The sequence below is a fragment of the Fistularia commersonii genome, chromosome 19 (genome assembly GCF_037954325.1).
Source record: "Fistularia commersonii isolate RoL2024-O1a breed Wild chromosome 19, RoL_Fcom_v1.0, whole genome shotgun sequence".
Classification (NCBI taxonomy): domain Eukaryota; kingdom Metazoa; phylum Chordata; class Actinopteri; order Syngnathiformes; family Fistulariidae; genus Fistularia; species Fistularia commersonii.
This window is the reverse complement of record NC_141302.1, coordinates 13,441,369-13,460,060: the sequence shown is the minus strand read 5'-3', so window position 1 is coordinate 13,460,060 and position 18,692 is coordinate 13,441,369. Positions and strand designations below refer to the sequence as shown.

General features: G+C 43.5%; 1 protein-coding gene across 2 annotated transcripts; it reads right to left on the bottom strand.

The window, feature by feature from the left end:
* Positions 1-3,408: 3,408 nt before the first annotated feature.
* Positions 3,409-15,100, bottom strand: cd99l2 (CD99 molecule-like 2). 2 transcript variants are annotated; one of them, XM_086166044.1, is made up of 11 exons: positions 14,913-15,100; positions 12,545-12,601; positions 11,584-11,631; positions 10,553-10,603; positions 10,406-10,441; positions 9,797-9,874; positions 9,137-9,211; positions 7,272-7,322; positions 7,054-7,173; positions 6,884-6,949; positions 3,409-4,875 (listed from the first exon to the last, which is right to left on the bottom strand). In XM_086166044.1, the coding sequence occupies exons 1-11, from the start codon at positions 14,968-14,970 to the stop codon at positions 4,814-4,816; spliced, it is 702 nt and encodes a 233-aa protein (XP_086022170.1). In that variant the 5' UTR covers positions 14,971-15,100; the 3' UTR covers positions 3,409-4,813. The 2 variants fall into 2 exon arrangements, with proteins under 2 accessions (XP_086022170.1, XP_086022171.1); XM_086166045.1 differs by having other exon boundaries at positions 10,553-10,600.
* Positions 15,101-18,692: the final 3,592 nt, after the last annotated feature.

The following is an 18,692-nucleotide window of genomic DNA, read 5'->3' as shown; positions in this document are numbered from 1 at the left end:
AAAGTGTAGTGGGTGTACACTTCTGCAACATGTATTTACATCTTTGAGATGGCGCGTGTCAAACCTCGCTGTAGGCTATGCCCTGTGCTGTATGGTATAACATTGACTTAACACAGAAGTATAAATAAGCCTTATCTGGGATTTGCTTCTTGGTGGAGAAAGGGGAAACAAGACAGTTTCATTCTGAACACAAACACGAGTGTCTTTGCGGTTGCTGGTATTGTGGGATTCTGTGACAGATAGGCACTAGAGTGGGGTAGGATTTCCTGGAGGACCACAGTGGGAGATGATGCCCAGTGGAACTAGAGGGAGGCTGGATTTCCTGCAGGACAGTGGAGTCAACCTTTTCCAAATATGTTGGCTGATATGCTCTATTTAGCTGGAATCGAAAGATCAACGTGCGTGTGATTGTACATGCCCTCTTTCAAAACTGTAATAATTCACTCAGAACAAGGAACCAAAGAGTCCTGAATCTGGTTCAGCAGCACGTCAACTGCTGGCAGAAAAAAGGCAAACAGAGGCATTGTATTGGACAGACAGGGGCAGTGCATCTATATGAATGGAAAAGGACCATACACACAATTTAGCACACGGGTACGTATTTTACAGATTTGGCTGAATGCTGCCTCCTCCAGAATAATTAAAGTGTCACAATCATCAGTACGACCAGTTGGATTGCCTGGTCACGAGTCTAGAGACTCGGTCTTCAATGAATTATCCCCAAGAAGGTCGGTGGAAGTTTTTGACACCATGGGTCTAGTTTTCACAGCAAGAGCCTTGGGACTTCAGGGCAACTTTTAATTTCGAATCAGCTTCTCGTGCAGGAAACAACTCCCCCCTAAGAGATTTTTCAAAACCAACACCGTTATCCTCCTTTTATGCACTTGTGTCAAAGTGTCGATGTACGAGCCCTACAACAGAAGGCACTGATACTTCCCCTTTAGCTTTGTCAGCTCTGACTTTGGGTGCATTTTATCACAAGGGAAAGACTGGTGTCAGGGCATCAGCAGAAGTTCAACTCCGAAGAATCTCCTCTACGGTCGCTTGTTACCGTTTTTGCAGTAGCCTCGACAGTAAGGGAGCCAACCCTTCGATAAAAACAAACTTGGGCATACATGTGACAGTCCACAGTTGTTGGGTCCCACTGTACAGTTCTGACCCAGCTATGTTGTTTTCATACGCTTCTGACTTTTGAACGTTTACAGCAGCATTGAACCAATACTTTTGCAAAGTCAGAAGGTTTCAGGTGTCAGAAGAGGGAGGTTAGAAGCGCAGAGGTGCACGATTCTGACGGCTCACAAGTCGGATCAGTAAACTTCTTTGGATATGACATTGCTGTGGTGCCCCAAAACCAGGAGTCCAACCCCTCCAATGTACAAAACCACATCCCGACACTTTTACACATTACCCTCGATACTTTTTTTCTTTTTACACCGATGGCAACGACAACCTGTCGGCATGACAACAGTCACTCACCTATTGGTGTAATTTGGATGAGACTTAAGTTCAATTATTGCAAAGCAATAGAGCAGTGGGACTCAATGCCCCCGTGTTCTCACATCCTGTTTTCAGTCAATTCCATCTTCAACCGATACTCGTGTTACATTCAAATAAAAGCCCTCATTTACGCCTTTTCCCTTTTTTTCAGCATCATTATCAAATAATTCCAAAGTTCGATCAGTGTTACATCTTTGGTGGATTTAAACAATTGCTACAGTAAACATCTTAGTTATTTTATACATTCATTTCAGAAAAGGTCTTGTCGTTTTGGGTGGTAGAGCGCGCACACATACACACTCTGACACACACCAAACATCAGGCCGCCATCTGCTTTTCCGTAACAAGGTGGTAAAGTCAAAATGCGGCAAGGGAACGTTTTCTCGCAGACATCTTTTTCATTTTCTGTAGTTTTACTTGGGTCTTAGATGCTGCCCTACACAAACAACCCTGATGGCCTGTAAATGTGTGATGGCTTGTTGACAGGATACGGCCCCTTGTGATGACCGACACCCAACCACAAAGACTTCGGGGTTTATAGAATATACAGTTTGACCTTAAACAGGTCTCCACCAAAGCCGAGAATTTGGAAACCTGCAACTAAAATGTGTGCCAAAGTTAAAAAAAACAACCTCATCAAGTGCCATTTGAACACGCACCCTTTTGGGTCCGTTTTTTGAAGATATTTACCAGCACGCAGCCGATCTCGACCCACCATTTTCCACATTTCGGACTCTAATCTGGACTCCCAGACTCTGCCGTGACACGGCCGCGCAGTAAACCGCCCACTTCAGTCATTCAACGAAGGCTTCAACTCTGATTCTGATTCTGAGTAGAGCTAGTGGCTAAGAAAACAAGACTAAAAGACGTCTCCGAACGGCAATGAACCACAAGTTCAATCTTTTGCCCCAGAAGCAAACGAGTCAACTTGTCTTTAGAAAACAATTGGGCATCAGTTGGCAACACAGAACGAGCTCCAGGAAGCAGCAGCTAGCTATAAAACGTTACGCTGTTATTAAAAGTCAAGAGTACAAAGTGTAAAAAGAGCAAGCCAGAGTGTAAACACACACACACACACACACGCGAGCGCTCATACACACACACACACGTACACACACACACACACACACATACTATTATATAGTAACACATTACTAAGAGTACAAATACAGTAAAATGTACAATCATCACAACCTTCCAAAAGCACAACACTTTTCCGTATCCCTAATGCTAACTATTGCTGCTAATGTTGCTACAAGGCTAAAAAAAAAAAAAAAAAAAAGTTAAAATCCTTTTCTTCATCACTTCAAACAAACCACATCGTCACATTCACAGCGGCCATTTTGAATTTTACCAGGGTCACTGCAAAGCGTCCTTAGCGCGACAATATCAATTTTAATCTTCGTGTGGGTTTAGAGGTTCCTAAGAAATCCTCCACTGGAATTTTTCGCCGGGGACCTGGTTCATTTGACTTCCCGGTTAGCGCACCACAAAAGCAATGCAATTATAACAAAAAAAAATCGACGTCCCAGCATTAAATTGCAATAATTACTATCTAGCTTGAAGCGGATTACGATTTACGATTTCTCATATAACACGATGTAAATTCAGAATGGCTGTGCGTGGAAAGCGGTCCTTTCCTTTGCGCGTTTCTATTTCGATAATAAATGAAAACACACGGTACAAAGTAATATATAAATATAAGCTACTATTTACAAGCAACGTAAGCTAGCTTTTTGTACAGTCACAGAGCCACGTCACAGCTGACGTTTCTGCTATTTCAAGTAGTTCGTCTCTGGAATCAATTATGGAATAAACACCTTTTTTTTTTTTTTTAGAGGACTCTACATTTCCTGCGCCAAGCAAGAACTTTCTTCTCACTTCTCCTGGAGAACGTAGAGTCCTCAATCATTTTTCAGCTAATCTCACATGTTCTGCTACACAATGAGCGCTTAATCTTTGTCTGATGTTTTCAAATTTGGCGTCGTGTTATTGTCCCTTCCCCAGATGGGCCGCAGTGTAAGGTCTTATCGCTGAACAAGTCCACCAAGACGTTCGGCACGCTGGACCGTGTGAAGGTTCTAAGTAGACGAGACATTTTAACACCTTATTTCTGTAAAAAGACAAATCTGAATAAGGCAAATTTCTCAATGATGATGGATGTCCTGTATTGACAATACGGGTGAAACCCTTTCATAGCAGGGTTACCACAGTTAGTCCAGGGTTTTGTTGAGCAGCATCCATTCTCCATGGATTTGCTTCGGGATTCATTTCACACCTTACATCGCTTATGTAACAACGTGCAGTTTGAGTGGTGATTATTATGTCGTCGTAAGTGTTACAATTAACGGCTAGGTTTTAACAGTGGTGCACCTTTTTTTTTCAAGTTTCAGAAGTGATCATCCCTCTAAAGGGGTGATGGTTTGGACGCATAGGCAAAGTGTTTGATATCATCCACATGAAAAGAAAACTTTCTGTAGATTGGTGCTGCATAAGCAACCATTCAGCCTCTCACTTGCATGTCATATACAGACATACAACTATTCACTGACATGTCCGGGGAAATTTAGGGTCTCCAATGAACCTTGTACATGTTTTTGGATCGTGGGAGGAACCCAGAGGAAATCCTTGCAGACACGGGGAGAACATGGAGACTCAACACCGAAAGGCCCCCTGCTGGGAATCCAACCAGGGACCTTCTTGCTGCGAGGTGCGAACCGCTGCGCCACCGGTCAGGAGTCGAAACGATGTGATTTAAGGTAGGAAAGATAGATCTTGTCTTTCATTCTTTGGGGATGTTCTGGAATTATTGGGTAAAAACATCTTTGGCCAAATATACTATTTGATGCACAGAGACCTCCTTGAGACCACATGATTTTAAGCCAATCCCCCCCCCGTGTTTATTTATTAACTAAAGGCGCAAGGGGTTGCTCTCTGTTTTCGGGTGATTTGGGAGACAAATCGTTGCAACAGATGATTTTTGCTGTTTGTGCCGACAAACAATTGCCTGTTGTTACAGACATGTAAGAATGCAAAGGGAATCTAGGTGTCCAGTTTTTTGCTGCTCCACCTTTGGGGTTGCAGCTCCCCCCGTGGAGAAGGTGAGTGTGGGGTGATGGTGATATTACCGGATGATTGAAAACAAATCACATTCAGAAGCGAAGGACTTCCAGGGTTCCACAGCATGACGCTGCGGTGGTGGACATGCTACGCAGTAGATGGTCTACCAGCAGCACGAAGTGTGAATGTTCGTGCATGTGTGTGTGTGTGTGTGTGTGTATGTGTGTGTGTGTGTATATGTTGGTGCGTGTGTGTGTTACACAGCATTCTCATCAGTGGGGGGCTCAGCATTTGGCGGCTCCAGCAGAGTCTGTTGGGCTGAAATATAGAAGAGATGGTCACACTTTTTATGAACATTCATGCTATTATTGTACCATTTCAGGTATTAGCAGTATCATATAAGAATAATCCTTCTGCATTACCCCTCTGTCTCTATCAACCTCTTGTCTTCGCTCTCTCTGTGTATTAATTTATAAATTAAATACAAACTTCCTACACTTGAGAATTAGTTGCACACAAAATGAATGGCCAAGACTCAAAACAGCTGCCCTTCAAAATAAAAATGCTCGGTCTTACATCTCACGAGCATCATCCCTTAGGATGATCGTGCAAAGTGTTTAAAATCCATCTTTCCTACCTTACTATTAACTTTACTTTTTCATAGCATGTGGACTATTTGGACAGTATGACCGATGCCTTCATTATTTAAGCTGGAATCAACTAAAATTAGTTCAAAGTAAAAATCTGTTAAATGTTTCCACAAGTTCCCCATTCATGCACTGCACAATAGAACCTCTGCTTGCAAATGTGATTCGTTCTTTGATTCTGTTCGCCAACCAAAATAGTTGTGAACTAAATCGAATTTTCGTATTGAAACCAATGTAAATCCATTGATCTGTTATCCAGACCCAAACTGCAAACTTTTTATGGGTTTATTTGTGGCAAAAATACAGGGTAGAATTAAAGAAAACCTTAATTATTGCTGTGATTCTGGTGTTCTTTGTCTTCTGGCCAAAACTTGTACTCCGGATTTTCAAAATCAGCATGCAAAAGTAAAGCCTTCTTGCATGCGAGACCCTCGCTAACGCTAATGCTAACACTCCAGCAAGCTCTCTTTAATTAATCTAATCTAACAATCACCTATCTACTTCTTCTAAGACTAGAGACCTCTGTTTCGTTCACGTATCCGCATTTAGCACATCTTTGTTCTTCAGGATTGAACAGATGATTGACTTAGTCACGTCATAGTGCTTCCATGTTTCCCTATTATTTCCTTCTTCAGATAGACTATAATTCTTAACTTCTTCTAAACAACACTATCAATCATATTTTTGGGAAACATATTGAAGGCTAGCTTACTGAAAAAGTTCAAAAAAGCATTATAACAAGAGAACACGATGATGAACAATGTAAATAACATGGAAAACTACCTGCGCTATGCTACAACGGCACGACGTCGAAAGCCTGTGAGTTTGTTTGTGTTTTCATGCATTTAAAATTTGATTGAAAACCTTGTGTGTAGGCTGATTTATTTCTGGATTAGGAATGCCAAAGTTTTACTGCAGGGGTGTCATTTTCAGACAGGATCACACCCTTGTGACAAGGGTGTAAGTTTCCTGTGGCAAGAGTGTGGCCACAGGTCTACTGCCATCTTCTGGTGAAATATAAATTAGCTTTTAGCACACTGTTTTATTCTGTGGTCAACAGTAATGGCGCCTGCATTTTATTGATTTTATGACAGAGGCTGCGTGCTGGTGTAAATTTGAACACGGGCTGCATTTAGCCCGTGGCCCGGACTTTGGGCATACCTATTTTACTGTATGTATGTGGTGTTGAGCCCCTGTAGGTGCCACTGTATCCTCTTTGTATCCTGATTGTATTCCTGGGCCATACTCCTGATTGCATTATTTAAATGAGTTGCACTTTGAATTGCATGAATAAATTGCACTTTTTGAAAGTCGCTTTGGATAAAAGCGTCTGCCAAATGACTGTAATGTAATGCATTCAGAATTGTATGTCTGGTCAGTTATTCTGGTTTGCGCCATAGGTAGCCCCAAGCCCTGGGAGGCCATGTTCCCTTCAAAGTCGGGTCAATATGGTTTTGATTGCTGTACGTTGTGACTTTTTCTCCTTTGAGACTTTCATTTGTTCCTGTTATGCGTTTGGGTTTTATCCTCCCTGTCAAGTGTCCTATTTTCCCAAACCGTTGACATCAACAATGGATTGATTTACATCCACATACAAGTACACCCCTGAGGTACTTCATTCACTTTCACTTTCACTTCATTCAAATTTCTGTCTTAAACATGTGTAGTGCGTTGAATACCTTGGGGTTCAGTCGCCACCACGGCCTCTGGGTTCTCAGCCTTCACCATGTCTGTGTTCAGGCTCTCTGTGGGGACAAAGACAGGCTGAACTAGCTAAGATAGTTTATCTTCATTTTTTTAAACAACTTAACATCCTGCTCCCTGCCCGCCACCAAAAGCCCCATCTTACGTTGAATACTAAAGCAGAGCTTCTTTTTCTGGTAGGAGATGTAGCTGCTGATGGCTCCCACCAGCGCCATGGCAACGGCACTCACGATCCCAGCAATAGTTCCGATCTCTGCTGTTGTTTCTGGAGGTACACACACACACACACACACACACACACACACAGACAGTAAGTTTATAAAAACACACTGGACTCCTCAGATGCACAAGGACTGAACTCACCGTTGTTATTGTCGTACTGTTCGGTGTGATCGGAGTCACTGTGGCGTCCACCTACAGTTGTACACAAAACCCAAATCAGTGCTTAAATTCAATCAGAGATGATAGAAAAGCAAACAAAAAACGAATTATTTGGGCCAACTTTGTTTAACCGTCTCGTCTGCTGCCTCTTCTTTCACACCAGCTAACTTCATGTCCTCTTTTACTCCACCAAAAATCTCTCTAGTCTTCCTCGGCAACCCCCTCCTACAGCTCTTTCATCCTTACACTGCAGTCCGAGTGGCTTGGGAAAATAAATTATAAGTATTTAATTGAAGTGTCTATTATTCGTGTTAGTTCCATATTTTAATTTTAGTTCTAAGTTGGAAGGTCATTGTGATCTTGAAATATTAAAATAAAATCATATTTATTATTTTTTGATACTCAAAATAAACGTCACACTTGCCGAAGCTGGTATACCCGCCAAATCGCCGTCAATTTTTTGAGACTTTCCAAGACCGGACAAACTCGTGTTTGAAACATGGAATGCCATCCCCGACACCTATATAAACATGATGAAATATACCTTTGGAGTCCTGTCGATCTTCAGATTCACATTTATGTGAGCAGCTATTTTCCACCATGAACTACATTAAGAACAAACACCGCTCACGCCTCACAGACTGCAGCTTAGAGTCCTGTGTAAAGATGAAAGTGACTTCTAATAGCCACAATTTGCAGATGCTGTGCACAGAAGTCCTATTAACCAGGTAAAATAAATATTTATGAAGATAATTTGCAAATATTTATTTTTTATTGTTTACTGACGCACTGCTTTTTTCCCCAAGTTATTATTAAAATTCAGGTCAAGGCTCCACTACACGCACAAAGCTCAAAATGTTCAAAATGTGTTCATTACATAAATAAAATTTAATTTTCTCTATAGCACTTCATGGATTTCATAAGCGACACACTTAAGTTGTTTATACAAAGTGTAAAGGTAAGAAAAAGCAATATGTACCACTGTCAAAAGTAATCGCGGCTCCCAGTGTTTTCTTTTCCGTGGAAACCGGGTCCAAATGGCTCTTTTGGGTGTTAAAGGTTGCCGACCCTGCTCTAGACCTTCTGCCTGGCAGTTCCAACATCAGCATCCTTCTACCAAGATCTTTCCGATCCTTTCTCTGTCCATTTCCAAACCTTCTCCATCTGAATTTATTTCCAGTACATCTAACATGTGCCGTCCCACTGATGGACTTTTTCCAGATCCTCTGCATCCTCTTCACTGCCAATGAGAATCTCAACATCTTCTTCTCTGCTGCCACCACCTTCTACATACAGTATTTCCTTTCATTCTGGCTGATTCTCTTTTGATACTTAAAATCCTCTACTTTTAATTTCTGCTCTCTAAAGCCTAACCGCTCTACTTGGGTCCTTCTCATTTACACACATGTATCCTGTCTCGCTGCCGCGAACCTTTATTCCTCACCTTACCAGAGCATACCTCCACCTCTCGAGATTTTCCTGTGTAACCTCATCAGTCAGCCTGTCCATCACCACTCCAAACAAGAAAGGGCTCAGAGCTGATCCCTGATGTAATCCCACCTCCACCTTGAACTCTGTCACACTTACAGCACAGCACACTTCACCATTATCTCACAGCTTGCATACAAGTCCTGCACCACTCTAACATCTCTGCCACTCCAGACTTCCATGTACAGCGTGGTACCCTGTTGTATACATTTTCTAGAACTACAGAAGCGAAATACAGCTTCCTGAGGCCTACTCCGTACTTCTCTACAAACATTCTCAAAGCAAATACTGCATCTGTTGTATTCTTTCTAGGCATTGGATATAAAAACACAAGAATGAGCGTCAGCCATGCATATTACCTTTGCCTTTGTCGGGTTTGTAGGTGTCATCTTTGCTGACGTCGAACAGGTCACTATCGGAAAATCCACCGGTACCTGGGCACAAAACAGATTGGAGTGAGGAATGTGAACTTTCCGTGAAGTAAAAACAGAACACGTCCAGGTTAGTCTTTCAGAGGGACCTGCCTTTAACTTCTATTGCATGTCACAGCGTGGTCAGTTGGAAGCCCCGCCCACTTTTTTTTTCTGATTGGTCAACAAAAGAGAATTTGAAAACGTTTTACTAGCGAGAGATGTAGGCTCCTGCTAGTTGTAAAACAAGCAAGCAAAATGCACAAGAAGAATTGTGCAGTTTCTTCATCACTGGTCTTGAGTTCCCCCCCGATGAGGTTTCCATTCTGAGACGCTTTTACATCTTAAACATTTAAGCTGTTTTTCAACATGTTTTTCAACAATCAATAAGCCCTCGTCCCGGTGGAACATGCCCAGAACACTTCCCCAGGGAGGCGTCCATGAGGCATATTGGCCAGATGCCCGGACCACCTAATCTGGCTCTTCTGGGAGCAGAGGAGCAGCATCCCTCCTCTGAACACCCCCTGTCTGATCAAGCTTCTCACTTCGTCTGCATAATCTTTATCTTGTAGCGGCAAGTGTCAGTTCTAGAAGAGACACTCTACTCACCTCCCTGTTGACCCTTGTTTTTGTCTTTGCCGCCGAGGTTATCATCCAAGGCATCAGACAGTTCGAAGTCAGCGTTATCTGAGGGGATGAAACGTTCACATGGACAAGAAATCCGGAAAGAGACAAGAGGTAAAATGATACTGACTATTCAAAGGGATGTTCAAAATGTTGTGTTTACAGACTCAAAGAGAACCCGCACATGTAGTCACATAAAATCTAAGCCTGCAGGTTTGCCTCTCGCTTCAGTAAACATCTAAATTGGAAAGCTCACTTCTTTCCCCTGTCTCTCATCCACCTAAATTTGCTCTTAACGTCAGGAATAAAAGTAGCAGGTGGGCCAATTCACAAATGCTGATCTTAGCATAGTAGTTGCTAAGAGTTGCTGGACATTGGAGAGCTAAATGGTGGAACCAAATTTCCATACATCCACATGAAAAAGGAGTCAACTGACATGTTACACCACTAAATAATGTACTGGTCTATTATGTTTAACTGATAACTGATTGAATCCGGTCAAAACAAGGAGTTTAAAGCAAAGTTAATGAGAATTAATTATAATTAATAGAAATTGGGGCCTGCTTTTTGACAAACAAAAAAGGGGTCCATTACCTGGTTTGGGCTTGGGCTTGAATGGTGCTTTGGTACCTGCAGGGAGCAGGTTCAGGAAGTGTTGGTTAAAAAAAAAAATCAGGGCTTAGCTACTCACGCCCTCCCCTCCATCTTTTGACTTTGCTTTGGAAAAAGAACATTTCCCACCTGCTGCTGCTCCGCCTGCTGGCAGCGCTGGCTTCGGTGCAGGGGTTCCTGCTGCAAGAGTTTAAACATGAATTACACCCCTGAGAGCATCGCAACAACACGCATAAATATTAATATTGATGATGACGCCATAACCAATTCCGGCTCATTTGTCTGATTCATTGTTCATCACGGATACATTTCTGGATAAAACACTAGTCCTGATCTGGTTTTCCACATCAACAAACCAGTAGTGGTGGCCTAATCACCTTTTGCCAAGAGTGTACAATTTATTTTGACACTCCGACTCTATTTTCTGTCACTTCCTTGTTGTGAATAATAGGGTACAGTCACCCCCCCTCCCCATTCTGTCCTGTGGTTTCCCCCCTAAACCCTGTATCCTAAGAGGGAAAGATAACCCGATGACTTAGCCACTTGTGGAAACACCTTTGTTGGAAAAATGTTGCACTCTTTGACTCCAAATCGCCATCATCTCGCAAGAGTACCACATTACATGTCCTCTCTAATGAATCCAATGACGGCCAAGAAACCTCAGATAAAGCTAAACCGTAAATGAGCATCTGCATTGAAGATGTTTCCCTGGGTGGAGAACGGCAGGAATCCGTCCTTTTTGGCCATTAGTCAAAGGCCACTTGTGTTCCGCAGTGAAAAATCAATGGATAGATCGAGATCTGCGCTCCCCTCGGTGGAGGGTCGATGTGTATCCGAAACCAAGAAAAAAAACACGACTCAGATGTTCTCTGATCTGTTTCAAGCTGTGCTCGTTCTAATATCTGACAGTGTATCTGCCAACAGATATTCCCTCACATCACATTCCCTCCGCAAGTCTACATTTCAGGTCAGCATTTACACGACGATGTGCCAAATGCTCATCTCTGTCCTTCGCAAAACTACCCCTGCTCTTCGCACACTTCTTTTGTAACCAGCGGGTATCGGCCTATTTTCACGGTCGCCGTCTGCCGACCAACCTCACAGAAGCAGAGAAAAGGAAGGAAAGTAAACAAAATTAGTGTCCACAATGTGGGGCGTACCTGCTGGTGGTCCACCTTCTGGCACCGCTGGCTTCGGCGGAGGAGTTGCTGTGTGGAAAATGAGAAATAAGCTATTTTTAGTGGCAGAGTGATGAGGAGGCTACGAAGAACAGACACTGAGGGAGTGGTAGACTTGATCGGCGGTTACCTTTCATGCATAGAGGAACCTCCAACATCTCTAATTACACTTCGGCACCTTTATCATCTCAAACTGTACTAAGGGACCTCCAACGCCTCGAACTGCAGGAAGGGACTTCCAACATCTCTAGCTGTACTGAGGGGCCTCCAGTATCTTTAAGTGCTCTAAGGCACCTCCAGTATCTCTTACGGTATTAAGGGACTTCCAACATCTCAGAATTAACTTACGGACCTCCAATATCTCAATGTAAACCCCTTTTCTGGCCTTTTGGGAATACGGTAACCCCAGAAACTAGGGATCTTAGTAGTGAAAAATGTTTTGGTCAATTATATTACTGTTCTCTGGGTGTGAATAGAGGTGTTCTAGGATGTAAATGTGCACAGAGATACGCTTTCATACAGCAACGCCAACACAGGTGGAAGGCAGCGGTTTGCGCTTCTGCCTCACAGCAAGAAGGTCCCTAGTTGGATACCGATAGGGAGCTTTTCTGCATGGAGTCTCAATGTTCTTCCCGTGTCTGCATTGGGGTTCCTCCGGGTTCTCCGGGTTCCTCTTACAGTCCAAAAACTACAGGAGGTCCGTTGGAGACCCTGATTGTTCAGACACATAAATAAGAGTCTGAATGGTTGCATGTCTCTTTATGTCTCTCACCCAATGTCATAAGGGTTAGACTCCGGCTCCTACCACGACCCTGAGCGCAGGATTAGCGGTGTAGATGATGAATGAATGAATGAATGAAAACACCTGCAGGCGAGTGTCGCTCTAACTTGACAAGATCGTTCTCTGGTGGAAAATGTGAAACCGCTTTTTTGAAGAACTCACGAGATTTTACGGCGTCGTCATCGAGGGCATCTAAAAGGTCCAGCTCCTGAGACAGGACTGCGTTCCGGGGGGAAGGGGGTGGTTGTGGTTTTGCGTGGGTGGGGGGGGGGGGTCAGACAGAAGAGGACAGCGTTAGACCAAATCTGACACAGAAAACAAAAAAGCATGTCAGTTATCAGCATTCCAGCCCCGCCGCTCGCGCGGGAGCGCAAATCCCAGGCGCCGCTGCCAAACCGCCCACTAATCCTCTCTGTTTGCCGTCGACGCTGCCGGTCAGAGATCACTTAGCTCTCAAACGCAAGCCGGCTGACCTCGCTGGAAACAACGAACAAACACACACCAGCCCGCCAGTGCGCGCATTTACAGTCTGATCACGGGCCCACAGTGGGCGACACTAGAGACAGGAAGGGCGGTGAATGGTTGTATGTCTACGTATGACGTGCAAATGAGATGGTAAATTGTTTTATGGCTCTATATCAGCGGTCCTCAACCTTTTTTTTGCGCCACAGACTGTTTTATTGTCAGGCAATATTTTTAGCGGCATTTCAGGTGTGGCCGATAACTATATTCATCTTAACATATAAATACTCCCGCTTTTTTCTTTCAAAATAATCCAAAGGCTAGTCTTTTTTATGCAGGGTGCTTGCTCTTCAAGTGGCGAAGCAGTTTTGAAGGCTTCATTGCCTCGTTGGAGAGCCGGTCGCTGCATATTATGCAAAGCGGGTTTGGTGCATGAAAATCACCTGTTGTGATAAATCTATATTTTAAGTAGGTTTCCTGGTATTGTCTGTTAAATGCAGCTTTCTTTTCTTTAGTGGTCATACGCTCTTCTTATGTCTCCCAACTGGGCCTTTTCCCCTTTGCAAACAAACATGTCTGTTTTTTACCCATTTTGCTAGCTTGGGGGCTTAATATTAGCATTAATGTATCACGTGACCGAGACAAGCATCTTGACGTGCATCGAGTGAGTCATAGACAGATGTAACAGAGAATTTGGTCATTTTTCCAAAATAAAACATTGTTCAAGCTCAGATAATAAATAAAATGGAAATCATGTAAGCTAATTATTCTTTCTGTGCGGCCCAGTACCAAAGCTCCCCCCCCCCGCGCCCCTGACTGCAAGAGTAGTCTATACAAGCGGTATAGATTATGAATGAATAAATTAGTAAATACCTTTAAAAATAATATTTTATAGCCCTTATATTCCCATTTCTATGGACTTGGTATCACCCTGTGATGATTTCAAGCCACTTCTTCTGAATGCTAAACCCGAGACTGTGTCTGCTGTGCTAATACTTTGTCTTCGACCCCATTTTTTTTCTATTAATGTATTCTTCTTATTTGCATAATCTGCATCGAACCGCATGATTTTTTATTTAAAGCCGGCTCTCGTTCCACACAACTAGCCTGTAATCAGGAACATGGAACATGAAAACTCCACAATCAGGAGCTCGGCTTGACGTTGCCAACTGATTGATGATCAACTTTGGACCCCGTGTTTTTTTAATCAACAACCCATTTATTGGCGTCAGGGTGTGAGTACATGATGCTCCCTAGACGCCGGCATCCTCCTGAGCTCAAATTCAGCCTCTGACTGACAACTGTTATTACACTGTCATAACACCCATTATTACACAGTTATAACAACCTATTATTAAGCTACTTGATAATTAAAGATTATAGCTTGAGTTCTCACTGCAGGCGTATTTTACTCCCCGTGTCATTGGCTGTCAGATCCCAATATGGGTGGTGGTAATTTTGGGGGGGGCCGGGGGCGTTCGCGACGCCCCACATTCACCAAAGAGCAAATCTGTATTGGGGTTGCACAAATAAATACATAAATAAATACACAAATAAATAAATGCCAATTAATATGCACATTAGAAGCTCTTATAATTGTGTATCATTTTAGTTAAAAAGCTCTAATGCATCGATTTGCGGCCTCCATTTCCACATTTATGCAAATGTTTTGTAACATCTTTATCAGCACATTTATACATATATATTCCATATGTTGCCCACATTGTGTGTTTTTTATGATGGGCGCGGCCCTAAGTAGACAATCTATAGGTAAGAACTGGGCCTGTGATTGTAATTACACCGTCATTACGCGATTACTACACTAATAAGAGCAGATATGAGGTAAAATGGCTCGGCAAAATCTAAAATCGAAATCATGCAATAAGCAGGTTAGCTCCAGTACACACACTGCAATGGTTTCCCGAAAACAACGCACACACACACACACACACACACACACGCACGCACACCGCATGGGTGTGCAGACCGAGGGACCGGCTCGTCTTGCTCTGGGCCGGCGTGCCGTTATTACCCGGCACAAAGGGCGCAGACCGGGACAAAGCGTTACCTTGCAGCGGCAGCAGCAGCGCCAGCAGGGCGAACACACACCACCGAGACGTCGTCATGGCCGTGTCCGAGCAGATGCACGCAAGGGTCGGGGAGAGAAGAGGGGGGCGTAGGGGGCGGGGGGGGCTGCGGTGTCCGGGCAGCGTGTCTGAGAGAGCTGCGGTCCGACAAAGCCGCAGTGCCGTAGCGTGTGCGGACGAACCGTTCAAAACGATTCAAACCGAATCACCGAGCGAACAGTTCGCGCAGTGGCGTGCAAAGGTTTGCCCGAGACCCGGGGTTGAATCTTAATCGTACGACCCAAAGACTCATATACTGAGAAATATTAAGATAAGATAAGAACAACTTTATTAATCCCGAACGAAGGAAATTGTTGTGCCAGAGTTACAGAAAATATAACAGTAATAAATAATAAAAGAAAACGGCAGAATTAGAAATGAAAATAAACTATAAACTATAAAGTGTCTCAGTGAAACTATAAAGTGTTTTAGTAAACAAGTGATAAAACTATAAGTGTCTTAGTAACAAGTGAGGTAAGGAGTGCACAATATGGGAAAGGGGAACATTTTCAATGCATGAACACAGATGAAACACGAAATATATCCTGTATCCGGTTATCATAGAAATCGATCATATTTATTAGGCTCTTTCCCCTATATGATGCCTCTTGTCACAAAACACCCGAACCGCATTACTTTTTACATCAGCTGTGAGAAATTCTGTTTTAAAGCTTGTTACAGCCCCCGGATCTCAGATATCTTTTTTATTCATTTCAATTTAGAAAATTACTTTTCACAGCTCGCAATTGAAAAGGGATCCGGGTGAATATTTAAAGAATTTCCGGTATGCAGCTGCCGGGGGTTGGAGTCAGGCATTTAGCAAGTTTAGATGAGTCATTGTGTTTGAGGGATTGGCGGTTCCAGTGAAACACGGGACATTGTGTGGGCAAGGAAGATTAATTAATTCCCTGGAATCACCTGAGCTGCAATCTAAATGGAAAATTGTGCAATTATTGTTAAACAAAAGAAGTCCGTTGGTTAATGAGACCTGAGACTCCCACAGTTGTTGTCAGGACTTGCTTTCAGTTATGGTTCTCTTCGGGTGGTTTGGAGGGTGCGGGTGGATCTGTTGGTATGCGTTCATCGGCCTAAGGATGGATCTCAGCAAGGTTGTGGCCTCAGCCTAAGTCAACTAACGGCCTTTTTTTGTTTCACTCAATCTAAACATTATCCTCACAATTACCTGTCCAGAGTCCAACTCAGGCGCGTTTCAGAAATTCGTACCTTCGTTCCCCAAACAAGGACCACATCAACACAACAACTCCAACAGCTCATTGGTAAACATAACGAACCGTCTGAACTTGGACCGACGGCCAACTGCTAACCCCAGAGTTGGTGCTGGAAAGCCTTGTTGGCGCTGATGAGGCCTCTCAGAAAGGAGGAGGAAAGTCTTTGTGAGGAAAAAAAATTGAGTTGCCATGAAGGGCTTAACCATGACCTGGATGACCTAAAACTTCAGACACTTTGTATAGTGCTTATAATCTCTATAATTTACTCTATCTCTATAAAATTATTGCTATCAACATTTAACTGCCCCTTATTGTACATAGATCCAATGCAGATTTCCATTCATCTTTTAATCACTTGTGCTCATATTGTGCTTTTAGGACAAAACATCTTCCAAGCTGGAGGTCGGAGTGGGAAAGGTAGCCAAAGTCATACCCAAAACTGAGGGGGGACGCTGAGGGAGACAATCTCCCGTTATTTGTCTTACCAAACCTTCAGTTTTCTGGTTTGTTTGTTGACAACGTGTACCGTCTGGGCAACCGTTAAGCAAAACTGTGAATTTACCGCGCAGTCGTGGCACCAGCGGCTTCAAACCCTTCACAATTTGGTTGGTGAATCGTTTGAACGAGCCTTCTGGTGACCCGGTAATGGACTAATACATCCGAGTGAACGACAAGTCCTGCCACTCCCTCCCTATGGCATTCTGTGACCCACCCACAAGCAGGACTGCTTCCGAATGTATATTTCAAAGTAAAAGCATCCCATATAAAATGAAAATGCAGTCAGTAGCTTGAAAACTGTGGGACAAGACAGATCTGAGAACATTGATGTAAACCACATGTGGGGGTTCAGCTGAACGCGGGGGTCAGAGAGAGACGGGAAGAAGAGGAAGTCTGACAGAAAGTGTCTGACATGATCTGGGGGGTCAAAGGATCGATTACACATCAGATGTGCATCATTGGTGCCCAGAAGTAGAGCTTGCGGAGAGACTCTAGCCTTTAAGGGGCTATCGTTTCCTGTGACAGCCGTGATACCTCTTGGATATTTCCAGAGATGCCATATACAGCCGTGGCCAAAAGTTTGGAGAATGACACTTTCACAAAATTTGTTCCTTCAGGCTTTTTAGGTGTTTGCCAGATGTTTCTATGGTTGTGTCATTCTCAAAACTTTTGGCCATGACTGTAACCACATCCTTTTCACATTGCAAGGGAAGAAGAAGATGAGGGAAAATCAGAAGCAGGGATATTATGTTATTGGAATTAATGGTCACACATTTACCATCCACTACCGTTATGCTACCCTGAGGCTCCGTTTCTAGGACAGCATCTTTGGGTGAAAACGCCTGCAACGCCAGCCCATTGGCTTGCAACAAGGCAATGGGCTGGAAAGACTTCAAAACGCCTCGTCCATGGAAACGGGGAAAAACAACACCTTGTGCACTAATGTCCTTCTTACACGGCGATGTTCTGTTTTGTCTTCGGGTGTCATTTCAAGCAGTTCCGCGTTGCAGATGACAATATTTTGAAAACAACCCCCATACGCACCAGACCGTAGGAAACACCAGAAACGCTCTAGTATACATGCCAGGCCAGTAGTTGGCGCTGATATTTCGTGTTAAACTAAATCACATGTGTTCATAGAGACACTTCCTGTCTTGGCACAATAAAGTATGTGGATACAACAGAAAGTGTAAACATCAATAATGCTGTATTTGTACTAACCGATGGAGGAAGGGTTACTGCTTGGAGCGACCCTGAGCATACAAGTCATACAAAAATACGAGTCAATTCCAAGAGGATGGAGACCGGAAATCATGCCAGTCCAAGTACTTCAGAGTACTCTGGGGTACTCTGAAGTACTCCAGAGTACTCTGCTGTCTGTCATTTTTGTTATGGTCTACCCAACTACCCAAGCCAGTTTTCAAAGTGTAGCCTTATTCACCCCGTCTATTGCACAGTAACTCTGTAGAAATCTGCAATACCCCAACCTAAAAAGATTTCCAAAGCAGAATGAATCACACGCAAGACTTTCTCACGACCTGTCTCTGTGATTTCCTTCAAGTGCAGCGTTATATTTAGGGGAAATTCCTCATTCCTTCAGGTGTATGTTTGCTGTGGTGTCCCGACCTGAAGAGGTGGCTCTTCTCAGATGGGCCAACCTTTTGGGCGGAGGTTGTCTCCAATTGTTTTGGTTGATAACCATCTTTGAGACCTGACAGTTTGTCATTCGGTGATCATGGTGGAACCCTGTTTGGGCGGTGTGCCGCAGGAGGTAGAGCGATCGGTCTGGGAACCAAATATTTCTGGTTCTCTGATTCCTGGCTCTTCCTAGTGCATCCAAGTGGTGTTGAGCAAGACACTGAACCCCTAATAGATAGACACTGATAGACGGCAGCCAACTGCTTATGGTTGATCCATGATTTGTTAAATGCAAAGAAGGAATTTCCTCGTGAGGAATCAATAAAGTATAAATTATCATTGTCACCTGCTGCTTAT